Genomic DNA, 24,357 nt, shown 5'->3' on the forward strand with positions numbered 1-24,357 from the left:
CTGACTTGATTAACAATTTTTTTTGTCATGGAAGGGTCTAAAATACATAGCTTCCAGTCTGGATATTTTAACTGATTGTGACAGAGAATATATTTATTTTAAAACAAATATTATTAGCTGCTGATACTCAGGATAAAAATAATTTTTAAAAAAGAACTAATGCCAAGAGATGCAATTAATGTCATCTAGCCTAGATTTGTGGAAAATTAGTGAAGACCTTATTTACAAATGAAAATAAATAAGAGTGGAATCACAGTGGCTACAAAATATGAAAAAAATGTTGTGTTTTCTACTTTTGTTTCAGACAAATGTCTCATATTGGCAGCGAATTTAATATTGAGAAGTGGGGCAAGAAAATGTGCTTCAGTACTGTGAGACAAAGTGGCCGATTCTGTTAATGGGATTTGTACTCCTTCTCAATTGCTTGTTTTTCTTTGGAATATTTCCTGTGTTTTGGATAAGTTAGTGAGGTCTGAGAATATTTTGTTTTGCCTTATTTTGCTGGACAACTGTGCTCAAACTTCATGCGACTCCACTGAGAAACTCTATTTAGCATAGGCACTTGAGAGTTTTCTAGCCTAAAAAAATATATCTTAGGAATAAAATTCTTCATAGTATCTCTAATAATATTCTTTGTTAGGCTTCCTTTGGTTGAGTGTTTTTAGTGGTTCGTAGTCTTCATTCTAGTTTGAATCACTGTAAGATGCTTTCTATTGTTAAAATAGATCAGTATTATGGATGTGATGTTCTGGTGCTTGTAAGTATTGACAGGGCTTGCAGAAAGTACCTTCGTCCTATTTGTATCAAAAAGATGAACTCGTAATGCATTTATCCAAGTTCTGACTATTCTGACTCTTACTACTTTTTTTATCTTTTTAAATTTCATTTTCAGATCTTGAGTCAGATGACTGTGCGTCCATATACATCTTTAATGTAGACCAGCCATCCTCCTCTGTCAATCAGCCGATTTGTATTCCTCGCCATGGACTGCAGTCTCACTCCTCTCCTACAAGATTTCAGAGTCTCAAGAACTATGAAGGCACTTGTGAGGTCCCAGAATCCAAGTACAGTCCACTAGGTGGACCCAAACCCTTTGAGTGCCCCAGCATTCAAATCACATCGATTTCACCCAACTGTCACCAGGGGATTGAGGCAAATGAAGATGAATTACACACAAATGGCACAGAAAATGAGTATATGGAAAGGCCTTCCCGGGACCATCTCTATCTTCCTCTTGAGCCATCGTATAGGGAATCATCCCTTAGTCCGAGCCCTGCCAGCAGCATTTCATCCAGGAGTTGGTTTTCAGATGCTTCCTCTTGTGAATCCATTTCCCATGTTTATGATGATGTAGACTCAGAGCTAAATGAAGCAGCTGCTCGATTTACCCTCGGCTCTCCTTTGGCATCACCTGGTGGTTCTCCGAGAGGTCCCAGTGATGAATCGTGGCAGCAGCCTTATGGCTTTGGGCATGCCTTGTCACCTAGGCAGTCTCCCTGTCATTCTCCCAGAACTAGTATTACAGATGAAAATTGGCTGAGCCCTAGACCAACATCAAGGCCCTCATCAAGACCTACATCCCCCTGTGGGAAACGCCGACACTCCAGTGCTGAGATTTGCTATGCTGGCTCTCTCTCTCCTCACCATTCTCCAACTCCATCACCTGGCCATTCTCCCAGAGGAAGCATAACAGAAGACACGTGGCTAAACACTTCCATTCATAATGTACAAGGCCTTAACTCTGGGCTTTCACCATTTCAGTGTTGTACAGAGACTGATATTCCTCTAAAAACCAGAAAGACCTCAGAGGATCAGACTGCCACTTTATCTGGAAAAATAGATATCTGTCCTGAAGAGCAAGGTAACTTGTCATCATCCCTTGAAACTGCAGTGGATGATTGCTCTGGACCTCAGCACACCTTGAAAAAAGACTTGCCTGGAGACCAATTTCTTTCTGTTCCTTCGCACTTTACTTGGAACAAACCGAAGCCTGGTCACACTCCTATATTCCGGTAAGTGATTAGAAAGTAACTCCTTCCTGCTTCTCCTCTCCTGTGCATCTCAAATAGACATATAAATGTCCTTGTGTTTCAGTGATGGATTAAGACTTCTTAAGGAAAACTTGTTGAAGGCAGATAGATGCTATAATTAGGAAAAAACAAGTTGAGATATGAAATACTCTTCATCTTTAAAAATACAGTGGATGCATTGTAAATAGGATTAGTTTTATTTAAGTAAAATTTGTGTATATGCATAGAGCCCAGCTGAATTAAATGCCTGTGGATTTTGTACATGCTTTGCAGTTCCATATAATCTGAGCACATGACATTTTAATATAGCTAGGGAAACCTGATTTGGATGATTTTACAAAACTGGGAGATCACAAAAGAGGTAGGGAGTTTATTTGCTTTTGTGTTTATTTACTTTTGTGGACTAATATAATTCTAAAAATGGAATAAAGGAAAAAAATTGTATGCCATGCTGAAAATCATCCAGAAGGAATGGATACCTGGGCTGTAGTTCCAAGGTATTTCCACCATCCATGATAGAATAAAGTAGGTATTTGCCTTTTGCAGTCCTGTCGTGTGCTAGCAGGACTAAGAGGGAACTGGTTCAATTGAGGGGAAAAAGTCACCTTCCTTTCCAGTCTGTTACTTTTTAGATGGATCAGTTCTGTGATCTTTCAAGTTACAGAGTTTCTATAAATTCTTGAGAAGTTATCACCTAGCTTGGCTTATTAATAGCTAAATATATTTAAGCAATATTTTTTCAGCCATTTGGTTATTTTTTGCTTAATTTTATAACCACAGGTTTTAATTTCTCTCCACAGAATTGCACTGATTTTAGTAAATAGAAGTGATGGTTTTTTTCTTCTCTTTTAATGTTTTTCCACATAACTGTTTATGGATGTAAAATTTTAACAGTAAAGATGAAAAGCTGCTGGCTGGAAAAATTTGTTCTACCAGGTCTGAAACTACTTTTAACAGATAAGTTAACTGTCCTCAAGTCTGGGTTTTTTTTAAATTCCATCGCCATCTGTTAGTAATAGGTGTTCAATCTGTTTCTAGAATCTTTTTATTTGAGCTAAAACTATGATGACTGTTTTAATGATTTGTGTATTTTGGAATTGTATTATATTTGTGTAGGATACTAAGTAGTCATAACTTGGCGTTTTTGTTAGCTTGCATGCTAACATTATTCATAAAAGGTGAGTACTACTGTAGGGTTAGAGGCCATGAACATACAGGCTTGGGGTGTGGATCTATGGTTCTGTGGGATGAACAAAGTGGTTTGAAACACAGACGGCTCATACCTGTTTCCTCTTGTAGTGCAGAGAACTGAGTACAACAATAAAAAGAAATTTTAGTGTTTTCATTAAAAAATAAAAATATTTCTTTAAATGTCAGACTTTATTTAGAAGCAGGAACTGAAGAATTTCTGTAAATATAAGATGGGCAAACAGACAGAAGACAATGAAGACTACACCTATACACAAGGAAGCTACATAAACCTATTAAACTGGGTGTGTTTGCTGCCAAAAATGTTGGCTGACTATTGAATTGGTGGAAATGGCTGCACTGGCAGCTGTATCCTTGTTGAAATGTTTAATTATTTAGCAGTTGTAGCCTATTCCACAGGGGCTATGGCAGTGTGCATCTTCAGTAGGTAAAACCTTCCAATCTGTCATACATTATTTTGTAGTTCTGATTCTTATAAACCTAAGTTGACCCTTACATTTTATAAATAAAATGAAATGCAAGAAGATCCTCTGCTTCTAAATAGTTGATGATGGTGACCAAAAGTGAGCATATTAGTTTTCATAAAGAATTATGTAATCACTATTTATGTATTTATTCCATAATGTATGTACAATTGTATTAATTGTAGTATAAATTACAAGAGATAGTAAAAATAGTGTACTTTTTAATGTATCGATTGTATTGTCAAGCACAAAGGAGTGTATGAAGTAAACAGGAGTATTGATTCCAAGCAGATAAAGTACACACCCAGATGCAATAACTGACCCCTGGAAGAAGGAGAGTGATTTGCCTTACGTGTTCTGTGGTGTGAAATGTGTAGGTAGCACCTTCTGCTTTGAGTGCTTTCAAAAGTTTTGTAAATCTGTTACCTACTTCCTGTCAGTCCTGACCATATTTTCCTTCATTCTTCTGTTTTCAGTAAGTGTGCAATGCTTAAGAAAATCTAAAAATGTCTAAGATGCTTTTGAACATGTTAGTCATATTTCACGTGCCATTCAGACTGGTTTGTTAGATGGCAGCTTTTTATTTGGTCACAGAAACTCATAATCTGCCAGTCAGTGGCATATGAAAAATGTCTGTGTAGTACATGCCTCAAGTCCCATTTCTGCTCCTTGTCAAAGATAAGTGTAAGCAAGGGTTTGGGCAGGACCACTGCAGCAATTCCTTCCTACAAGTGAAAGAACTGAGCAGCAGCCTCTGTCCAGGGAGTAGTGGAGGTGTCCGCTGATGATGCCACTCAGCAGGTATGATGGCAGATTCAGTTAGTCATTTTACAGAATATTCAGCTATTAACTTGGTAATTTTATTTATTACATGGTTACTCTTGTTGCTGTTTAAGATGCCTCTTTCTTTCACCCCCGGCCTCCCCACATGGTTTTATCTGTGTCTCATGTTTTCTTTCCCCTCCCCTTAAAAAATCCCTTTCTTCTTGGGATCTTAATGTAGTGATAGTAGATCCAACCTTCCTACTAGCATTTTACTCCAACATTCCACAAATGTGCTGATTTTATGACTTTCTTTCATACTTTCTGTTAGAGTTTGAGTTGTAAGAGTTCCAGAAAGTGCAAAAAAAATAATCAGAAAGTATGTTTTACAGTACATTTTTTACTTGAACAAGGGGAATAAAAAGAGTCTAGAGATCACCTAGAAATTTCTACTAAGCAGGTGATACAATACCTTTGGTGAGGACTTTATAAGTCATAAGAGATCAGGAGCATTGCTGGTGCTGACCTTGGTTATGGCATTGTGGAGTTAAGGACTGTCACAGACATGGCCAGCACTGGTTAAGGTAACATGGAGCTATTTCTTAAAAAAGTGCTCACTGATGATGCAATTGAAAATCATGGCAATTCTGGTATTTTTGCTTTTAGGTATGATTGCTTTAAACTTAAAATTTTAACATGAATGACAAGTGAAACAGTAGACTTCAGGTTTGGTTGAGTGGATCTTGAGAATCTAATTTGTGTCTCAAGCAAACAGGCATTTGTAGGGTAGTAAACTTAATGAGTCATTCATTTTTTTCTTTCTTTCTTTAGCCCCACAGTATTTGATGGCAACAGATGGTGCTTTTGTTTCTGGAAGATAACCAGGCAATATTAATTAATGGTCAAAAATCTTAAAATAAAACCTAGTTTCCTTTACTTCCCTCATGAAATTCATAGAGACTTGCACATTGATTTAAAAACTACTACAGAAATTGGTGTTTGTCTCCAGACTGTTCTGTCATGAATTTAATCTATGACACTGAGAAGTGATGGGACATCAAATAGTTTCTTTGTCCCAGTGGTGATGAACAAACAGTCTTTGATAGATGTATTTACAGCTCAGAAGTAATTTTCATGGTGGACATGTAATGGCAGCTTGAGAGTTTTACTGCTGAAAACTAGGATGGCTGACGATGTAACTAATTAATTTAGGAAAAAAAATTAGTTTACATAAAGTGGTAGTTAGTGGAATACTTGAAAACTGATTCTTTTGTTTGAATCCTTCTCTTGGAAGTCTAAAGACTATAGAGGAACAGAATTATGTCCTGTATTGGGCCTTCAGTCTTAATTTTAAGAAATTCACTCACATAGAAGGATTTCTATAGACAAAGTTAGTCTACCAAGTATTTATCACATTCTTCTGATAAATAGAAATAACACTAGCTATTCTACTAGCAAAACTTTAAAATGAATATGTTTGCAAATTACTGGCTTTGAAGATAAGGACCCACTTAAGTGAGACAAGCAAAGGAACTTTGAACCTCTTAGGTTTTAATGAGCGAGGCTATCACTGTAATGTTTACACACCATTAACGAATCCAGGGAAATTCAGGTAGTGTTTGGTGCAGGACCTTAGTGCTGTACCTGTTATTCATCTCTCTGCTTTGCTCTGGCATGATGGAATAGAGATTTCCACATGGCAGTTCACTGTACCAATACTCTGACAGCTTTGTGAACTGTGGCTTTGCTAGGAGCAGAATGGTGGTATTTTGAATGTAAACAGTATTTAAAGTCTAGTGATGGGTTACTGTGGTTGGAATGGCCCCAAACTTCTTGACTTCAGGATTTCTCCATCAGGGAGAATATGGCTTTGTTCTAGGCAGTGAAGAGCCGCCACAGCAGTATTTTGGTGCTGCAAGAGTTCTTGAAAAAAATAGTATTGGATCATAGTTATGATTTGAGATTCTCAGAGGGTTGCTGTCTTGCAGCATTGACTTGTCACAGAATACACTGTGGGTTTATCTCTGCAAAAACTTGGGATGAAGAAAAAATGTGGAGTAGCCATTGTGTGGTCAGTGAGCTTTTTCACTTTTGAAGTGTTGGGAGGAATTTTAAGTGGAAAATTATTTTTGCTGCAACTAAAAATTAATAAAAGCATCTCTCTAGAACATCTGGGAATCTCAACCAGTGAAGGAAATAAGAACTTTTACAACTGTCTGGAGATACTGTGAGGTGTCTTTGAAAGGTTGCTACTAGAATTAGTGGCTACGAGGAGGTAGGAATATTTTCATACAGAGTGGATAAAATGAATTTTTGTATCAGTTGCACCTGTGTTCAAAAACAGTGCTACAAGTAGAAGGTAATTGTTTTTAGCTGAATTATGTTAACGAGTCCCATAGGCTTTGTTCTCCCTTCTGTCCCACACCCGCTGCTCTGGGGCCACAGTCAAAGCAACCAAGCAGTCCTGTCTCTGCCCTACGCTGCTTCTGATGGCAGAGGGGCAGAGTCAGCCCAGGAGCTGTGCCTGCCTCTTACAGGTCTCAATGCTGAAGTCCTTATGGGCATGTGTGGCTGTTGTTACACTGAACATCAGTTGTTTTCCTCATCAGTCAGTTCTGTTTTGGAGATAATGGTTGCAGAGAAGGTATCTGTTGGATTAATATTGATAAAATCAATGGAGTGATACCTTTAAATGCTGTTGCTTCTGTTTAGAATGCTGCCAACAGGTTCTTCCTTTACCTCTGAGTTCCCTTTAAGAGCTGCTGTTCTCCAAAGTCTTTAGTCTTGATGTGATATATATATATGAGTATGAGCTTCAGAGGCTTGCATTAATCAGATTATTGAACTCCCTTGGTATTTCCAGAAGAACATGTGTAAGTTTGCAGATTGGTATTGTTTCAACAATGTGCAAAGATTTAATTTAATGAAAGCTTTAGAATGACTGTCACTTATCACTTCCATATCCTGATGTGATTTGGTCCTTTACTAGTAGGTTATTGCATTGCTAATAAGGTTTTTAATTAAAAAAGAGAGAGAGAAACTCCTGTGAAAGGCTGTCCCAAGCTATTCTAGCAGTAATTTGGCACTGAATTGGGTAGAACTTACTAATGGAACATGTGTAAATATCTACAAGTATGTTCCTTCCCCATCAAGACTGAAAAATGAAGGGTTTTAAAACATAAGAGGTCTTATTTTTCTTAATCTCTTCTTCTAAAACAACTTGAAAAATCCCTCATGGTCAGCAGCTGATCTGGGTTCTGAATGCAAAGTGTCTTTATTAATAAACACAAAGCTGTCATGCTGCATAAGCTGGGGGGAGACAGAAAAAGTACTTGTTTATTTCTGAAGCAGCTGAGCTACTTATTCTGTAACATGTTCCAGATATTTTAAGAGTAATGCACCATTAAATTTTGAATTTAAAGTTCTGCACTATCAGAGGTTGTGCAGAAGTTCAATGAAGTTCAGGGCACAGTTTACAACTGATAACTGTGGTGAGTTAAATCTCAGTTTTACTGCTGACCCTCACTTATCAGTGTAGACTGAATAAGATTTTCTTGAGAATAGATCCTTAAATGCAGTAAAGCTGACAGCTTCAGACCTACTTTCCCATATTTAGTATTTGGTAAAAAAAAGCATTGCTTCATATGAAAAAGTATGCAAAGCATATACAGATTTGTTACTTCTTGCACCCCAAAGGCTGATATGATTTTTCTCATTTTATATTGAATTGTACATAGAATAAAAAAACCCAAAATACCAAGAGTTTGTAGACTACATTCTGTTGTGTTTTTTGATTTATTTTATGTGCAGTCTTGTGGGTTTGTGTGACTTTTAAGAAGGTGACAGTGCTGGCTAGGAAGTTCCTACTCTGCTTCCCACCCCTTTGTTCTGCTTAAAGTTGTACAGACAACTAGGACACTGTTAAATTAATAGTATTAAAGAATTTACATTTCAAAATGAACCCAAGTTAGATCACTGATTTGGTTCAATGTCTACCTCTGTAGTGTTTGTCTGAAAAACACGTAAGGATGATGTGGAAGCAAAAATATAAAACTGATAGACCTACAAGGCAGAAAGGTGCATGACAGAGTACCCTAAAACCTGTAAAGAATCCACTGCTACTGAGAAGTTCAGGGATAGAGACAGCAAGGAAAGTATTCAGAGGGAAACAACAGTTTGGGTATCCAACATCAAAAGGAAAGCAGCTGTAGCTGTCAGACCAGCTACATCTAGAAAATATCTGTTTGATGCAGTGCAGCCTCAAAAGCTGTGTCATTTACTGGGGAATCTCTGTTTTGGAAGCATTGCAATTTTTTAATGTTTTAGGCATCTGCATGTGCACAGTCCACTTCCTTGCTCTCTCATGCTGTTATTTTCTTTTTGTTTTCAAAGAATGACAAAATTTTGAGAGTTGGTTATGTTCGCCCTAGTATGCCAAATCTTTTTTCAAGAAAATGTGAATCTGATACAACTTGTGCCACATTATTGTGAGTTAATTGCAGGAGGAGTAAATCTCTCTGAGACACTGTATGGAGAGTGGTCATGATCAACAAATACTTTTTTCTTGACTGAATTTATCATTCCACTTCCAGTAATACCTCCCAATAATTGGTGTATAGCCTATGGTGCATTAAGAGTTCTCTCAGGTACTGTATCTGTTCAGTGTATACCAACTATTTTGACAGAGAAATTTGGGTACATAAGAGAAACAGATTTTCAAATGTTCATAGTTTAATTTACTCAACCAGCTAATTACTGGCTTGAATCTGACTGTTTATCGTATTAGAATCTTAAGTCTATAAATCTGTGCAGGTAAGAAGTAAACATTGGTTTGAGGTTCTTCCATATTATTTTTGTTACTGTATTTTGTTCTTCTTCCCTGGAGTGATTTTGCTACTGGATGTAAGTGTCTGTGCAGAAGCTGAACACAACTTTAAGTGTCTTTGTTGCCTGCTGTAGTAAGTCTTTAAAAAGCCATTTGCTCTATCTAAGCATAAAACTTAGGGTGATCACATAGTGTTCATTGTAATGACAGTTAACAAAATGTAGTGCTTGCCAAAGGAAAACAAAAACAGCAAGCTGGAAGATAATGCAGAGTTAAAACTTAATGACTGGCAGACTGAGTTTACGCTGTTCCCTCTAAACCACATTTGGATTTGCTTGCTGATGTACTTAAGGTTAAAAAGTGAATATAAAGGCATTATAGATTAGCACTGGTAGTGTGGGTCATAGAGTACCTTTCTTTTGCTCAGGTGTTGGAAAGAAGAAATTCCGTTCATGTAACCACAGTGTGCTTGTCTTTATTGCAGCACATCTTCATTGCCCCCTCTTGACTGGCCTTTACCAAGCCATTATGGGCAGTGTGAACTGAAAATAGAAGTCCAGCCTAAAACTCATCACAGAGCTCACTATGAAACAGAAGGAAGCAGAGGAGCAGTAAAAGCATCTACTGGAGGACACCCTGTAGTAAAGGTAGGAAGTTTGGCTTTCTTGAATAGAAGGTAATTTTTTAACTGCAGTTACTGGTATTTACAATACTGTGAATTGTTACCTTTTGTGAAGCTTACAGCTTTTCCTGGGCAAGATTTTCTCCCTTCAATGTAATGATAACTATTTTGAAAACACTGACCAATAAAGCCAATTATTGTTGTATTCAGAATTAGATATAAGGTCCTGGTAAATCCTGCCAAATTGGCTTTGGCATCATACTCTCTTTGAAGAGAAAGATATGTGGGTTTGGGCTTGTTGGAATAACTGTGCACAGGATGTGATGTGCTGCTGTCTGACTTGGAGGATTCAGGTGTGTACACAAATATCTTGCTTTGTGCTGGGGAGACTTCTGAATTGCTTAGGGATAAGTCACTGATGTCTCCTTTAATAGCCATGAAGGATGCAGCAGGTTTTGTCTTTTTCTCCAAATCCAGGATATTTCATGAAAAGTCAGTGTTACAGTCCTAAATCTTTTGCTGCAGTCTATATATTAAAAATGTATTTTATATATTTATCCTCTTCCAGTAGTTGAAAGTAACTCATTACAATTGGAGACAAGATGCAAAGTGCTGATAGGATTGGCATAATCAGTCCCCATTCTTTCTCCTCCTCTTACTGTGGTATAAACATGTTATCACTTTTCCTCCTTATAGTTTATTCCTCCTCTTTGGCAAGTGAATTGTGTCACACTCTGTATTTACATCGTTGGATGTCATCTATATAGATGAAGATACACTCCCAGAGTTTGTGTCTTGGATAATCTGCTGTTCTTAATTTGTCTAAGAAACCTCTGCTTCCAGGCTCTTCATCTGATTAATTGCTTCCCTCAACCTGACTCCAAATTGTATTCTTTGGGCTGTTTATCAAACTGTTTCTTCTCTGTAAGCTTACCTTGAACTTTTTCATTACACCTTTTTTCCTCTTCAAGACTTTGCAGTTCCTTTCTCTCCCTCTAAAAAGGGTGGTTATCTGCATCCCATCTTCTTTCTTGAATGTCTTTCCTTGTTTTTCCATTACAATTCTTAAGCTGAGCTCTTCATCCAGCTTTCATGTTCCCTGCAAAGCTGCTCAGGTGTTTTCTTTTCACAATGCTGTGGCCTAACCAGCTGCAACTCTCTCCTTTTGTCAGGCCTACAGGCTTTCTTAGCACAGTAGAGGCAAAGGTCAGGTGCTTCTTAAGGAAGTTTATGCTGCAAATTGGTGAAATTTAAGGATGCCTGGACTAGGCTGGGATTGGAAAGCTGGCAAGGCACATTCCTTCATGTGGAGTATTGTGTTGCCTTAGTCAGTGGAGGACAAGTAGACACAACTTCCACATGCCAAGGTGCTTGCAGTGGAATTCAACACATCATTAATCAGGACAGAAACCTGAGAGATTTTTGCTGACAAAATAAATCTTTCCTGAAGTGCTGTGAACCGCATTCAATATTGTTTAGTTTTTTTCCTCTGGATGCTTATGTTTTGCACTAATGTTTGCATTAAGGGAATTTATGCTGATATTTGCAAGAGTTGACAAATATGTGGGCTTTCTTTTGCCTACAGAACTAGATGCTTCTATGCTGCAGTACTGAATGCTTCTAACTGCAGTAATGCAAATTAGAAGAAACATCTATAGTGAGTGACTTACACCAATGATTTTAAAAGCTATTTGCATTGACGTTGTGAAATACCTTGCTATATGAGAATGCTGTCTTAAATATGAGGATGGCATTTATGTGTCTGAGAGTCTTATGCTTCATATGCCTCTCTACATGAAAATGAATGCAAATGAAAATTAATATTCAACTTTGCAATTCAGTCTCTTCCAGCTGGACTGCAAATTAATTGTGTTTTATAGGAGATAGGAAGCTTTTGGTGCTCTTAGCTTTAGAGCAGTCACTTCATGTGTGTGATCATTGCAGTAAAGTACTCCACATTTTCCTGTGCAAAATAGCTGTGTGCTTACCAGTGTCAGCGATGAGAAAGGACATGGGTAAATAGAATAGAATCCTTTAATTGGAACAGACCTACAGTGGTTGTCAAGTCCAACTGCCACATCTTTGGGTGCCTGAAGGCCTCTGTGCTTTCACTTCTTGCACAACTTCTTTTGTTTTTGAACATTATTTTCTAGAAAGCTGGAATATTTAATCTCCAAACTGTGAAGCCTCTGTAGTTCTGCATGTGCACTTGATGTATTATTTAAAATAAAGATTTTTAAGATAGTCCATGGCCTTTAATGTATTAGTGCATGTCATTAGTCTATTACTAATACTGTACCACACCTGTTGCTAGGACACTAAGCTTCTGACAAATTTGGCATCATCTGTTGTGAGTACATTTAATCAGCTTATTTCCAAATGGGAGGAAATTAAATAAGTGGAGCATCATGCTTTGCTTTGTATATCCCTTAACTTTAAGAAAGCTAATTCTATAATGATGTTCCCTTGTTTTTAGCTTTTTTTAATGCAAAATATTATAAGTAGCAGATACCTTTCATTTTAAGCTCTGCTTTCTTGGAAGCATGTTCCAGCTAATCTTTGTCATCTGGAACACTTTCTTTTACCTTGGTAGAGAATCTGCATGATAATGCTGGTGGTTTTCACAGGGAAGGAATAAATAATATAGCAGACTAGTTTGCAAGGAGAAAGGTGGCAGGTTGAGCTTTTGTCATCCAAATGATGTGGAAATTTTGTAGTGCATTGCCAGGAGACAGCCTCTGAGCACTCCCTAATTTTACCATTCTAATTCATAGGTAAGAGTCTGCAATTCACCCATCTGCTAAGCCTTTTAAACAAGTAGCTGTCACATTTTATCCAACTCTAAATGAGCAGTCATCATTGCTTGAATTTCCACCCTTCCCGTGGGTACAATTGTACATAAAATAATGTTTGCTCTTAGAATTTTCTAGAATGAGCTTTTACTTCTGTCTGAACTGGTAGGGTTCTTCATGGGACCTCACTTGGAGAATGTTTATGATCAAAAACAGAAAAGCCTTTTAGAGCAGGTGAGCACCTGATAAGAATCTCTTTGGGATAATTTGTGGTTTTTTAACGTTGTATCTTAGTTTTCTGATCTAAAATGAACTTTTCTTTTTAAAAGAAGCAAACTTGTGTTCCTGTTACTCATATAATTTCCTGCAATTTTCTGAGCTCAAGGATTTTAAATTAATGACATCTTTTGGTAGTAAATCATAAAGGCTGTGTTGTGCACAAGAAGTAGTATTTGCTTTTATCTTTTGTCCTGTTGTTAAGGAAGAAGGTGATGTCCATGCTGGTCATCTTGTAACCACAGAGAGTGACATACTCGGGAACTGTGGGCTCACAGCTGCTCCTGAGCACCAATCTGTGTGCAAGGAGTGTCTGTCCTGGGGCCACCGTGGAGTGAGGGTAGGGATGGGCTGTGATGGGTGACTGGTTCTACAGCTGATGGTGTATCTGCAACAGAAACTGTATGGAATCCGTTTTGGAAGATAGTTTTGGAGTGGTGGCAGCTGTTAAGAATTTCCCTGGACCAGAAGTGTCTTTTTCATGTACTGCAAAGTGCTTAAGGATAGAATCATTCTGTTCCTCTGCTATAAGCAGAATTATTCTTGTAGCAAATTCACAGTAACAGAGGAGGGGATGCACTGTGGAATCCATATGGAAAACTCAGCAGTTCTGCAGCTGACAAAAAAGATGTAAGGTCAAAAATCAAAGCAATATTAAATAAAGGCCAGTTAATTTAGATGGCCACACACTGCTACTCACTGACAAGTAGAGAGTTTTCTGTGTGAGATTTCATGGGATCTATAAAAGAGGGGCTCTGCGTCAGCTCTGTTTAAAGTGATTGCAGAGCTTGAAGTCATGATAAGTGCTGCAGTGGAAGAAAAAAGTAAACGAATTGAGCAGAAGTAAACTCAGTTTGAACTGCTGTGAAAATTCTGAGGCAGGAATGTGTTCTCAAAAAGCCTGTCAAACTCTGCCTGAGTCCTGATGGAAGAAACTGCAACCAACAAGAGAGAATCTATCCAAGCAATGTCAGATGAGCTGATAAAAATAAATTAACAAAGCAGTGTCTAAATGAGTGTATGTTTCCTGGCTTATAATTCTGTGGCTGTCACCTTTTCCCAGCTGTTTCTTGTGGCCAGTGCGTGTAACTACTTGAATATCAGGTATAATACTGGAATTCTCCCTCTATGTCCAATAAACAGCACATTTTTTTCTGTTTTGCAGCCCTTCCCATTCTTCCTGCCTTCCACTCTCTAATTTTCATTTTTGTCTTGAATTTTTTCCCTGGTTTATCCCTCACCAGGAGGCAGGCTGTATCCCAGCTCTAGTTGCCTGCTGTTGATTGGTGACAGCAACCTGCCAATAAATCTAAAAGGCAGAAGGTAAATCTCAGCCTGTGTGAACTGTGTAACGGGCTGTACTGGCAAAGAACATCGACCTTTGGATGAGATTCTAAAACTATGTATCTTTCAAGAACAGTATGATGATTTGGGCACTTTCTGCTTCAGAATCCCAAAAACAGATAGCAGAAGTGATGCATCCACTATTTTCAGAGAATGCAGTTATTGGTGTGAAAACCAATAAAAACAGACATCTGTTTTTTGTATCATTGGTTTACAACATTTTTCTTTTTTCTACAGGTTATGTGGGAATAACCTCTTCCTATCCCAGCAGTGCTTGTCCAAAAACCCTCCATAGCATAATTAGCATTTGGAGTTGGTATTTCAGGAATAGCTCTTTTTTTTTTTTTTTTTTTTAGAGTGTGGTAGAGCCAAGTGCAGATAAATGGTTTGATGGCTGGTTACGTGGGACCGACAATTCCTCACTGTGTGTTAGCCTAATACTATTTTAGGTATTGGATTATATTATTTTTTGCATAGTGTAAAATGGGACAGGACTAAAACACCTCAAAAAATGCCTGAAGTCAGTATTTAAAACACATTCAATCCAGTCTGGAAGCAGTGAGTGTGTAAAAGTGTGAGATCTCAGAAAAAATAGTCCAAGTTTTTGAATCTTGAAGAATGTTCTGTACATGTGTAAACACATGGTACCATGACTAATAATGAACAAACTGGTATTTGCCATTACTCTTTTGCTTTAGTCCTTTGCAGGATCTGTTTTTGTGATGTCCTTTGAAGTGTTTTTAATTGGACTTGTGCCCCTACCTAATAGTCTATTAAAGTTTGTTCCTTTTATTTGTCACTATTTTTTTCATTATTCCAAAGGACTGTACTATTTTAAAGTCTTCAAGTCAGTCTACTCAATAAGTTTATTTAACAAAACACAAAGGAAGACTTTTCTGATGTGCTTGCTTTTCCTTCTCTGTTGATGCAAAGGTACACCAAATAATCCAGTGACATAAAATAATACTGCACATCAGGAAGGGATTGAAATAGATGTTTGGTTCAACATATTGAACTTTAAAATCAGACATTTAACTTTTTGTTACATTATAACATCTGCAGAATCAGAATGAAACTATTTAAAAAATCCAGTGTGCTGTTAAGACTTTCTGAGCCAGTGGTTGGGATATTACATGATAGATCTGAATTGAGTCTCCTTCCATCAGTTTCTTCAGTCTCTTTTAAGCAGTCCATTGGAGATTATAGGTCAGCACTCGCTGTACCTCTGCAAGCCTGCAAGGGATGTCTGAGGTAATTTTGACTTTCAGTAGCTTCCCTGAGCTCTTCTTTCTTCATTTCATGCCCATGGTGTGCTTCAGTTTTTTCAAAACACAGCTGTTGATAAATTCACAATAAATTGTATCACTGGCATTAGTCGTGTTGTCTTTTGTTTTAAATTATGTTCATCTTCATGCCCTTGGATTTTTGTCCTCCCAAGTCATGGCTGAGAGATGTGCTGTTCAGCTTGGCAGATAGCCCTTCAGCTTTTAAACACAGCAGCCCTCACAGTTCTTTAGGAAAGCTGCTGCACACTACTCAAAAGGGAAACTCTTGTGGAAAATTGTCTTTAGAGAAAAAGTTCAATTGATCAAAGCCATGCACTGATGCCTCTCTGATACCACTGTCCAAAAGATTCCAGGCTTGTGGGTCATGTCTTCCTTTTCTCAGAGGATAAAACATTTAGATGGTTTAGCTTCTTCTTTAAATAATTTCTTTTTAAAAGAAATTGTATTTTATTTTTGAAGTGGACTGAAATTTAAGCAGTGAAGCTTTTTTTCCTTTAGGGTTGTTTAGGTTTCATAGTGAACTGTACCATATTTTGCTCAGTCTTCCAAAGTAAAAGTACCTGATTCATAAGAACAGCTCTTCCTTTTCGCCCTCTACAATGAGGCCTGCATTCTTCTCTTTTGTCCTCCTTACCTTGTCACTCTGGGGTGTGTTCTAAGGAATACAGAAGTCAGTGAAGTGACTGTGAGTCTATCAAGGGGGAAATAATTATTTACAACCTGCTTTTTATATCAAGGTGTTGAAAAACTTTGGAAGTCTCCATCTGAAGTAAAGGCTTAGTAAGTACTTGCGGGTCTTTACACAGATGAGTTTCCTTCCCTGTTCTTCACATTTGAGCTGAGGATTTCTGTATAGATACTGGTGCATTTGGTGAGGATGGATTGTGAACTTTAGGGACTTGATTATATCAAACTTGTATTGTATTTCAAGAGTGTGCCCTATTTTTAGGGAGGCCTATTTGTATGTAAAAGCTTTCTTTTTAATCAGCCTACTTCACCAATGCCATAAGCAGTGAATTAATTGCACAAAGGCAAAGGAGCAATGGAATCTTCAATAAACAAGCAAATAAAAAAGGCACATAAAACATGATTATTAAGCCCCAATGAAAGTTTGATTCAACATGGCAATTTCCTAATAAGTGCTGGAAAGCTTTGCCAGAAAAACGCTTTAAAAATACAATCAAATAGGTTTTGACACCATCGGAATGTTGTTGGTATTGTAGTGTACTTGATAGCTGAGCATAAAACCTAACTGATGAAATGATCTTTCCCCTACCACCACCACTCTACACACACTCTCCCCGTTCCATGTTTTCTCTTAAATTCCAAGACTGAAAGTGTAGGTTACTGACATTATTTCTGGGTTCAGTGACACTAAAAGGTATTTGGGGGTTTGGATACTTTAGTTCAAAAACCCAGCCTGTGTCCAAGTATACTAGTGATGTCTGTTAGTACTTTGTTACTATGAAATGTGTATTTCCTGTTGGATATTTTTCCCAAGCTTTGTTTTATGTCTTAAGAAATTCCACTTTTACACTTGAATAGCGATTGGTAAGACTCGGCCTGTGACAATAAATTGAAAACATGGACAGAACCTTCTTCATTTAAAAATAAGGTGGCATGAGGAGGTAAAAATTTTAAGCATTAGAAACTAAAAGGTGTCTTCTCATAAGCTTTTTATGTTGCAAGGTTTTCTTTAGATCAGAGCATGGAACCAATGATATGTGAGCCAGCTATGACCCAAATATAATCTGCATGAAATCTGGAAAAATGCTAATTTATTTTTTCCAGGTTGATTCCTCTTAATTAACGTGACCTCTTTGTTTTTCTCAGCAAGGAAAGGTTCTCACCACTGCCACAAAATTCCAAGTTTAAACACTGCTATCTTCAGTGATCAAATAAATCCATATAATCTCTAGCATGACACATTTTTAAAGGATTTTCCATGTGTGCATTAAGAACATTTGTTGTTTTTATTTTTTTATTGCATACAATACAGCTTCTTGATGCTCCAAAACCCTCTCATTAAGTGCCTGCCTGTTTAGTTGCTTGGTAAAAGCTCAGAGCTCCCAGTGCTGTGCAGGGGTTTCCTGTGTGCAGTGTAGTAACATGGCTGGGACTGCTTTGGCGTGAAGCCCTTGTGGCTTATCCTGTAGTGACCTTCAGTCTTTAGCCTTCCAGCTTTAGTTTAACTTACGCAGGCACTGACCTTTGCTATGGAAACGATATAGAAACACAAAAACAACTTGGCTGAGTTTCCTCGGCAGAGCAGTGGGTGGTGTATCAGGATTCTGTTACAGGGGAGGGTTTCTAGAGGTCACTAGTGACACAGTGCAGTAACTTACTGCTTGTCTGCAGCACACTGCTTCTCCTGGGAAGGTGCTGTATCTTTTTTCAAGTAAAATTAGCAATTTTTTGTTTGTAGTGAGCAGCTCTAATACTGCACATTAATGGAATAAGTGCTGGAAGGTGTACCTGAAAGCCTTCCTAGGGCTCAACCAGTAGTTCAGGTTACTGTTCCTCTGTAAGTGACCCATGACTGAATCTTGAGCACACTGATAGTTAGTGCCTTACCATAATGCTTCTTCATGGTGCTGATTCTGCAGCACTTGCCAGTAGGTTGTAAAATGCTGTTTATTTAAATACTTATGGTCTGTAAAAACACACTGTGTTCTTATTTGTATATATTCTTTACTAAAGTGAACTAAAGGTACCAATACCATGGCTTCATTATGTATTTGAACAAAATATAATATTTTTTCTCTCAAGTTAATTAAGTACTTATTTTCATGGAAAAACAATTAGCAGTTTGGGATATTTTACTGATTTAAATGTTTGAGCTGTTCTAAATACAGAAGTGTGCATGAAGCAGATGCTGTCAATGAAATTAAGAGCAGTCAATATTTTTTTGAATGAGAACAAAACTGTATTTAAAGGGCATGCATTTTAAATGCCTAAATAAATAATTTTTCCTGATTTGAAGTTGATTTGGGGTAGTAAGTCTCCTTCATTATTCACAAGGTAGGTTTTGCATCAATAATGGCAAGCCAGCCTGGAGTTGCCAGCTTGCTTATTACAGAAGATTTAAGGGGGAAGTTTTCATTCTAAAGCACAGATCTGTATAATAAAAGTTGGATTTTTTTCTATCCACAATCTGTCCAGCTGCCTGAGTTTCAGTAGCATGTCAGCCTGTCTCGTTAGCATGCACAGCTTGTTGAGCTTAGTGGCTTTTGGCTGTGGCTGTTGGGAGCACAGGGACACTGCAGCCTTTCCACTGCTTGCTTAAGGCTGGGATGTTTCCTTTAATGAGGCCCCGTTGGTGCAGTCAGGCCCTGAATTACACTCTGTGCTGGAGTACGTGGTGGTCATTCTTCCTTTCCCACTCCCTGGCTTACTTTATTGCCACAGGGATTGCACACATTGGTTATATTTATACTTTTACATTGTGGGGGAGAGGTACGAGGGGTTTCTCTTTTTACTTGACCTTGAATAAAAGCAATAAATTGTCTGCAATACCAAATATATATTTTTAAGTCTCTGCTACTTTGCCAGTGTATCTGGCCATAGATTCTCCTGGGCAATACCAGTGTGAGTGGTGGCATGGGGGATGTTTTACTTCCCTAAACTGAGCTCCTGCTCTGTGTCTTCTGTAGAAGATGATCTTCACCTACTGTAGAGAGACCAGCTTAGTTTTACAAGTATCCCCCCACCCTTCCTTATTTCTGGTATCACCAGTATCTCTAGAACTGCTGTGTACATGTCCATTGTTCAGCATGGGGAAGATTAGCCTTAATTGGAAATTAGCTTTGTCACAGTGACCGCATTTGGAAGTCAGTCAAATTTTTGAATAGGTCTGGCTTGTAATTTTTATAATTCCCAGTATTAGAGTGAACACATTTAACTAACGTCACATTTAGGCTGTATTCCATTGTGTTGAGACTTAATTTTAACTCTGAGGAAAATTGATGGTGGAGTCACAGAACTTGTACAGAACTTGTGACAAGATGGCTGCTGTAATGCTAAACTAATACGTGTCCTGATTTTCTCTAAACTCTTAAAATAATTCAGACTAATAAAAAATGAATTACTCATTTGGTATTTAATGAAAAAGACTTTTGGAAAGACACTGGAGTCCTGCATCAAGCATAAAAAGGAATTTATGCATGTGTATGTATTTGATTGGTGTAACAGTCCCTATGCTCCACTGTGATGGCAACACTAAGAGGAAAGTTCCTTGTGGTCCTGATGTTTCTGTAGTTTATAGTTGACTCTGACAGTGGAGGGAGAGAAACCTGTCAGTACACTGATTGTCACAGGAAGTTGTTTACTGTAACCTTTCTAAATGCTTCTTGTTTACATTTACTTACATGGGAAGCAACTCTGACAATCTAGACTGTCTCCACTCAGTGGCTGAAGAGATAGTTTGGTTTCGTTTGGTGATTTTAGCTGGATTTAGCTCTTTTTGTACTGAGAACTCCAGGGATAACATATAACAAAGTCTTTCCAGACTTCTGTTGAAACCTAAATTTCTATTCTTGACTGAGAAAGCTCTAGTAAAAGTGACAGGCCTGGTAGGTGCTGCCACTTGAATATAGAAACCAAGGTGTACCTTGAATATAAAAACCAGGCATATTTGGTCCATAAAACTCCCTGCCACGAGTGATGCACCAGCAGTGGGGTTTCTGAGTGCTGGGTGTGGGTGTGCTTTGGGCTTTTGTGCTGCTGACTACTGGCTTAAATTACTCTTCTAAGTAGGTTAAATTGACATGTTTTGTTTGGTTTTTAAGTGTTAGTTCTGTAAAGAGCTTGGATAATATTGTTGTGTGACCAAATAACTCTCCCTAGAGACAAAAATATTGACATGACAAAACCACGTTCAAAGAATGACTGTCTGTCCCTCCCTCTCGTTTGAACATAAGTTGATGTCAAAGTCAATGAAATGTAAATCTGCTCCAGTGCTGTTTAGCAATTATGTAACTTGCAGCCTGCATCAATCTGCCAATTGCGGCAAGGTGAAGGAAAATGGATTTGTAAGAAATACTCTGTAGGCTTCAATTTTATAATAACAGGGGTTAAAGGAAACTGGTGTTACTGTTGTTCACATTTGTTTCCTTAACAAATTACCCATGTTCTATCATAAAATGTTTTTTTTTCTTCTAGTTTCAGTTCATAATTTTTTTCTACTGTTTCAGTGTTGTGCCAGAATTGCTGCAGTTAGCTCATGCAACAGGTGGTTTTATAACCAAGTGGTTGGATATGTATTTGAGAAACAGAAAGATGTGTAAATTAACATTTGCAGAATTTGGGGCTTTGAAATATTTTCTTTGCAAAAATAAACCACATTTTATTTTCTAGATATGAATTGAATCTTACTGTCCTAACTTGATAGATTTACATTCACAAAACTTAAGTTGCTATTCCATTTCATAGAAGAAAATCTAAAAGCTTTTTGTATTTGTAGAATCTGGGTGTATCTTAGTAAAATCAGTAATTAGTAATTAAAAACAGTACCAGAAACAGACCTATAGCATAGCAAAGCTTTGATTTAGAAATTCTGTAGCTAGAAAAATTGTCTTTGAGAGATTCAGAAATTATAATGATATTATGACATTCATTCCTTCCAGTAATTGTTGCCAGTCCTTGTGCTTGGTGACAGATACCTGTACTGAGTTTTCTGCTTGCTGAAGAGTGTGAAGAAGTTTGTAATGAAGTACTAGTGCCTCTTAACTCTTTGGACTGGCTGTGTGTGGTGTGCACACAGAGATGCAGTGGCAGTCACCTAACCTGTTGCTGTTCCGTGTGCCCTTCCCTCAGCTGCTGGGCTACAGCGAGAAGCCGGTGAACCTGCAGATGTTCATCGGCACGGCCGACGATCGCTACCTGCGGCCCCACGCCTTCTACCAGGTGCACCGCATCACCGGCAAGACCGTGGCCACCGCCAGCCAGGAGATCATCATTGCCAGCACCAAAGTGTTGGAAATTCCTCTTCTTCCTGAAAATAATATGTCAGCCAGGTACACCACAGCATGAGTCAGCCATTTGCTTGCTATGTGTAGTTTATATTTTCTTTGTTCGTGCAAAGGTGAAAGAAAAGTCTTGTAAAATTAGCGTATCTTCCACAAATCTGGGTCATGATGAAGAGATAAATCTCTTAAAGCAAGCCAGTGTAAGAATGGTAAAGGAGCAGAGAGGCAGGGAAGCTCTCGTGCAAATGTGGTGTATGATTGAAGTTGTGTGTCTCATATGAGTAATTGACCACTGTGTGGAATAGCAGCTGGGATTTGATGGGTACACTTTGTTGTTCTCTAGTCCTTCCTAAACTGGAACTAAATAGTGGTGTCTTACTCCTTGTAAATGACATTTACCATGGTAAATAACTCACTTTGCAATGTGCAATAACAAATAATCTTTTGAAGGTTCAAAAAAGGAGCAGCTGGACATTTACAAGACAAAATGTTTCACCAGTACTTGCTGCTGTTTCTGCACTAAGCGTTCTTTCAATCACAGACATTTAAAATAACCCTCAAAATACCATAATGTGGGAAAAAATAGAACAGCTTCATTCTTTAACAAAAGGAAGGCTTTCAGAGTGAACTTTGGCAGTAGTTTGATTGGTTTTCTTCCATTTCTCTTGTGGTCCATCTGTCCATCCTCTCCTATCTCCAGTATCGATTGTGCTGGTATTTTGAAACTGCGCAATTCAGACATAGAGCTCCGGAAAGGAGAGACAGATATTGGAAGAAAGAACACCAGAGTGCGCCTTGTGTTCCGAGTTCACATCCCACAGCCCAGCGGAAAAGTCTTGTCTCTGCAGACTGCTTCCATACCTGTTGAATGCTGTAAGATTGCTCTAACTCTACATCTTTTATACCCATGGTTTATGCATGTGTCAGTAGTAGTGTCATTCTGACAATATTTATTGCCAGAATTATATATAGAAATTGTGTAAAAAGCTTTGTGTGTAAAGAGCTTAGTTACCAAAAGTTAATGTGTGTTTAAGTAAAGATGGTACTTGCCAAGGGACAGCTTGGAGATTTAGAGGAAAAACCTCTAAAAAAGGAAAAAGGGTTTGGACTTTAACCTGAGTGCAGTCACACAGCAGTAGTGCCTGTGCGTGAGCAGAGGCAGCTGATGCATCTCAGTGAAAATATTCATTCTAGAGCTGATACCATTTCATTGATAGGAGTCTGTACCATGATTTTCCCTATACAGTAATATCTAGTGAACAGTTGAACTTCTTGAGAGTTGATTTGTTAAATACTGGCACTAGGGAATAAAGGCATGACCTCAATCTGAATTTCCCCTAGAATTTGTTTTGTCCCAAAACTACTAAAGTAATTTTTAATCCAGTACTCCTGAACTAAAAATTGAATTTGCTGTAATAGTAGAGACTGTTGGCATTCATGTCTTCTTGATGTTTCTTTTCTGTAATTATGTAATTTCAAAATAATTTTAAAAGCAAAGATAAATCCTAGACAAATATGATTTCTGTATGTAAACAGATGGTCATTTTAGTTTCATCCCAGATTCTTCAAGTTAGAATTGTAAAATAAATGTCATTATGATTAAAATTGTGAATAATAATTATTCCCTTAATATATCTAAAGCTCAGCGATCTGCGCAAGAACTTCCTCAGATTGAGAAGTACAGCATCAACAGCTGCTCAGTAAATGGAGGCCATGAAATGGTGGTGACAGGATCTAATTTTCTTCCAGAATCCAAAATTATATTTTTTGAAAAAGGACAAGGTAAATACTGTCTCGCTGTTTTTTTTTCAAACCAAGCTCAGTACGTGGGTTTGATTTTAAGAGATAAGGATGTTTTAAAAGGAGAAAAAAAGTCCTGAGTAGTAATTGGAAAGTTCATTTGGGCACTGCTCTGTGTGCTGGTTGGCAGTTATTAATGAAGTAGTACTTCTAGTTCAGGAAGAGACAGGGTAACTAACTTGGAATGTGTGTATTAGAAAGATGCTGTCAACAGATCATACCATGTATTTGCTCTTTCTTATTATAAGAAAATGAAAAAGTGAAAATGGGATCTAATTGAAATGTAGTATTTGGCATTGATACCATGTTACATCTGATTTAATCAATGCATAGGAACTGACTCCTTAGCTAATGAAATAAATGCTAGCTAGAAAGCAATAAAACATAAAATCTGAACAGCTTAAATTATGATTTTGGTGACTTAAATGTCTTGATTTGAAGTTTCATGAAAACAGTAGCAAAAGCAATTATTAAAAATAAAAATTTGCAAATCTAGTCCAATTCTTCTACATCTTATTATCTCCATATATATGTAAATAAGAGTGGTGTTATTTTTATTAGCAAATACAAGAGTACGTAACTGTGTGTTTTGCCGCACAAGCTGAGCACCTCTGGCAGAAGCAGAGCTGCTGCTGTGGTTCCCTGGACCAGCAGGCAGTGGCGGAGGAGCAGTGCTGGCTGCAGGGCGTGGCTGGTGCCAGGTCAGAGGCAGGGAGGCTGCCCGGGCACCGCGGGCACCGCAGGCACCGCGACCCGGGCAGGGCACCGCGGGCACCGCGGGCACCGCGGGCACCGCGGGCACCGCGACCCGGGCAGGGCACCGCGGGCACCGCGACCCGGGCAGGGCACCGCGGGCACCGCGACCCGGGCGGGCAGGGAGGGGCGCCGCAGTTATCGCTGCTGCTGCTGCTGCTGCTGACTCAGCCTCAGGCACAAGTGGCAGCAGCAGTTTCAGCAGCCTTCAGAAAGGTTTCAGGAACG

The 24,357-nt window shown here is 38.2% G+C and overlaps 1 protein-coding gene across 2 annotated transcripts in view; it reads left to right on the top strand.

Moving 5' to 3' along the window:
* The window catches only part of NFATC3 (nuclear factor of activated T cells 3), a 63,323-nt gene that overhangs the window by 14,338 nt on the left and 24,628 nt on the right, over positions 1 to 24,357 (top strand). For both annotated transcript variants that reach the window (XM_031505817.3, XM_031505818.3), the window contains exons 2-6: positions 893 to 2,012; positions 9,775 to 9,937; positions 21,425 to 21,624; positions 22,277 to 22,449; positions 23,218 to 23,358. In XM_031505817.3, coding sequence (XP_031361677.3) covers positions 893 to 2,012; positions 9,775 to 9,937; positions 21,425 to 21,624; positions 22,277 to 22,449; positions 23,218 to 23,358 — 1,797 coding nt within the window. The remainder of the gene's footprint in view (positions 1 to 892; positions 2,013 to 9,774; positions 9,938 to 21,424; positions 21,625 to 22,276; positions 22,450 to 23,217; positions 23,359 to 24,357) is intronic.

This window comes from Lonchura striata, chromosome 11 (genome assembly GCF_050655825.1).
Source record: "Lonchura striata isolate lonStrDom1 chromosome 11, ASM5065582v1, whole genome shotgun sequence".
NCBI lineage: Eukaryota > Metazoa > Chordata > Aves > Passeriformes > Estrildidae > Lonchura > Lonchura striata.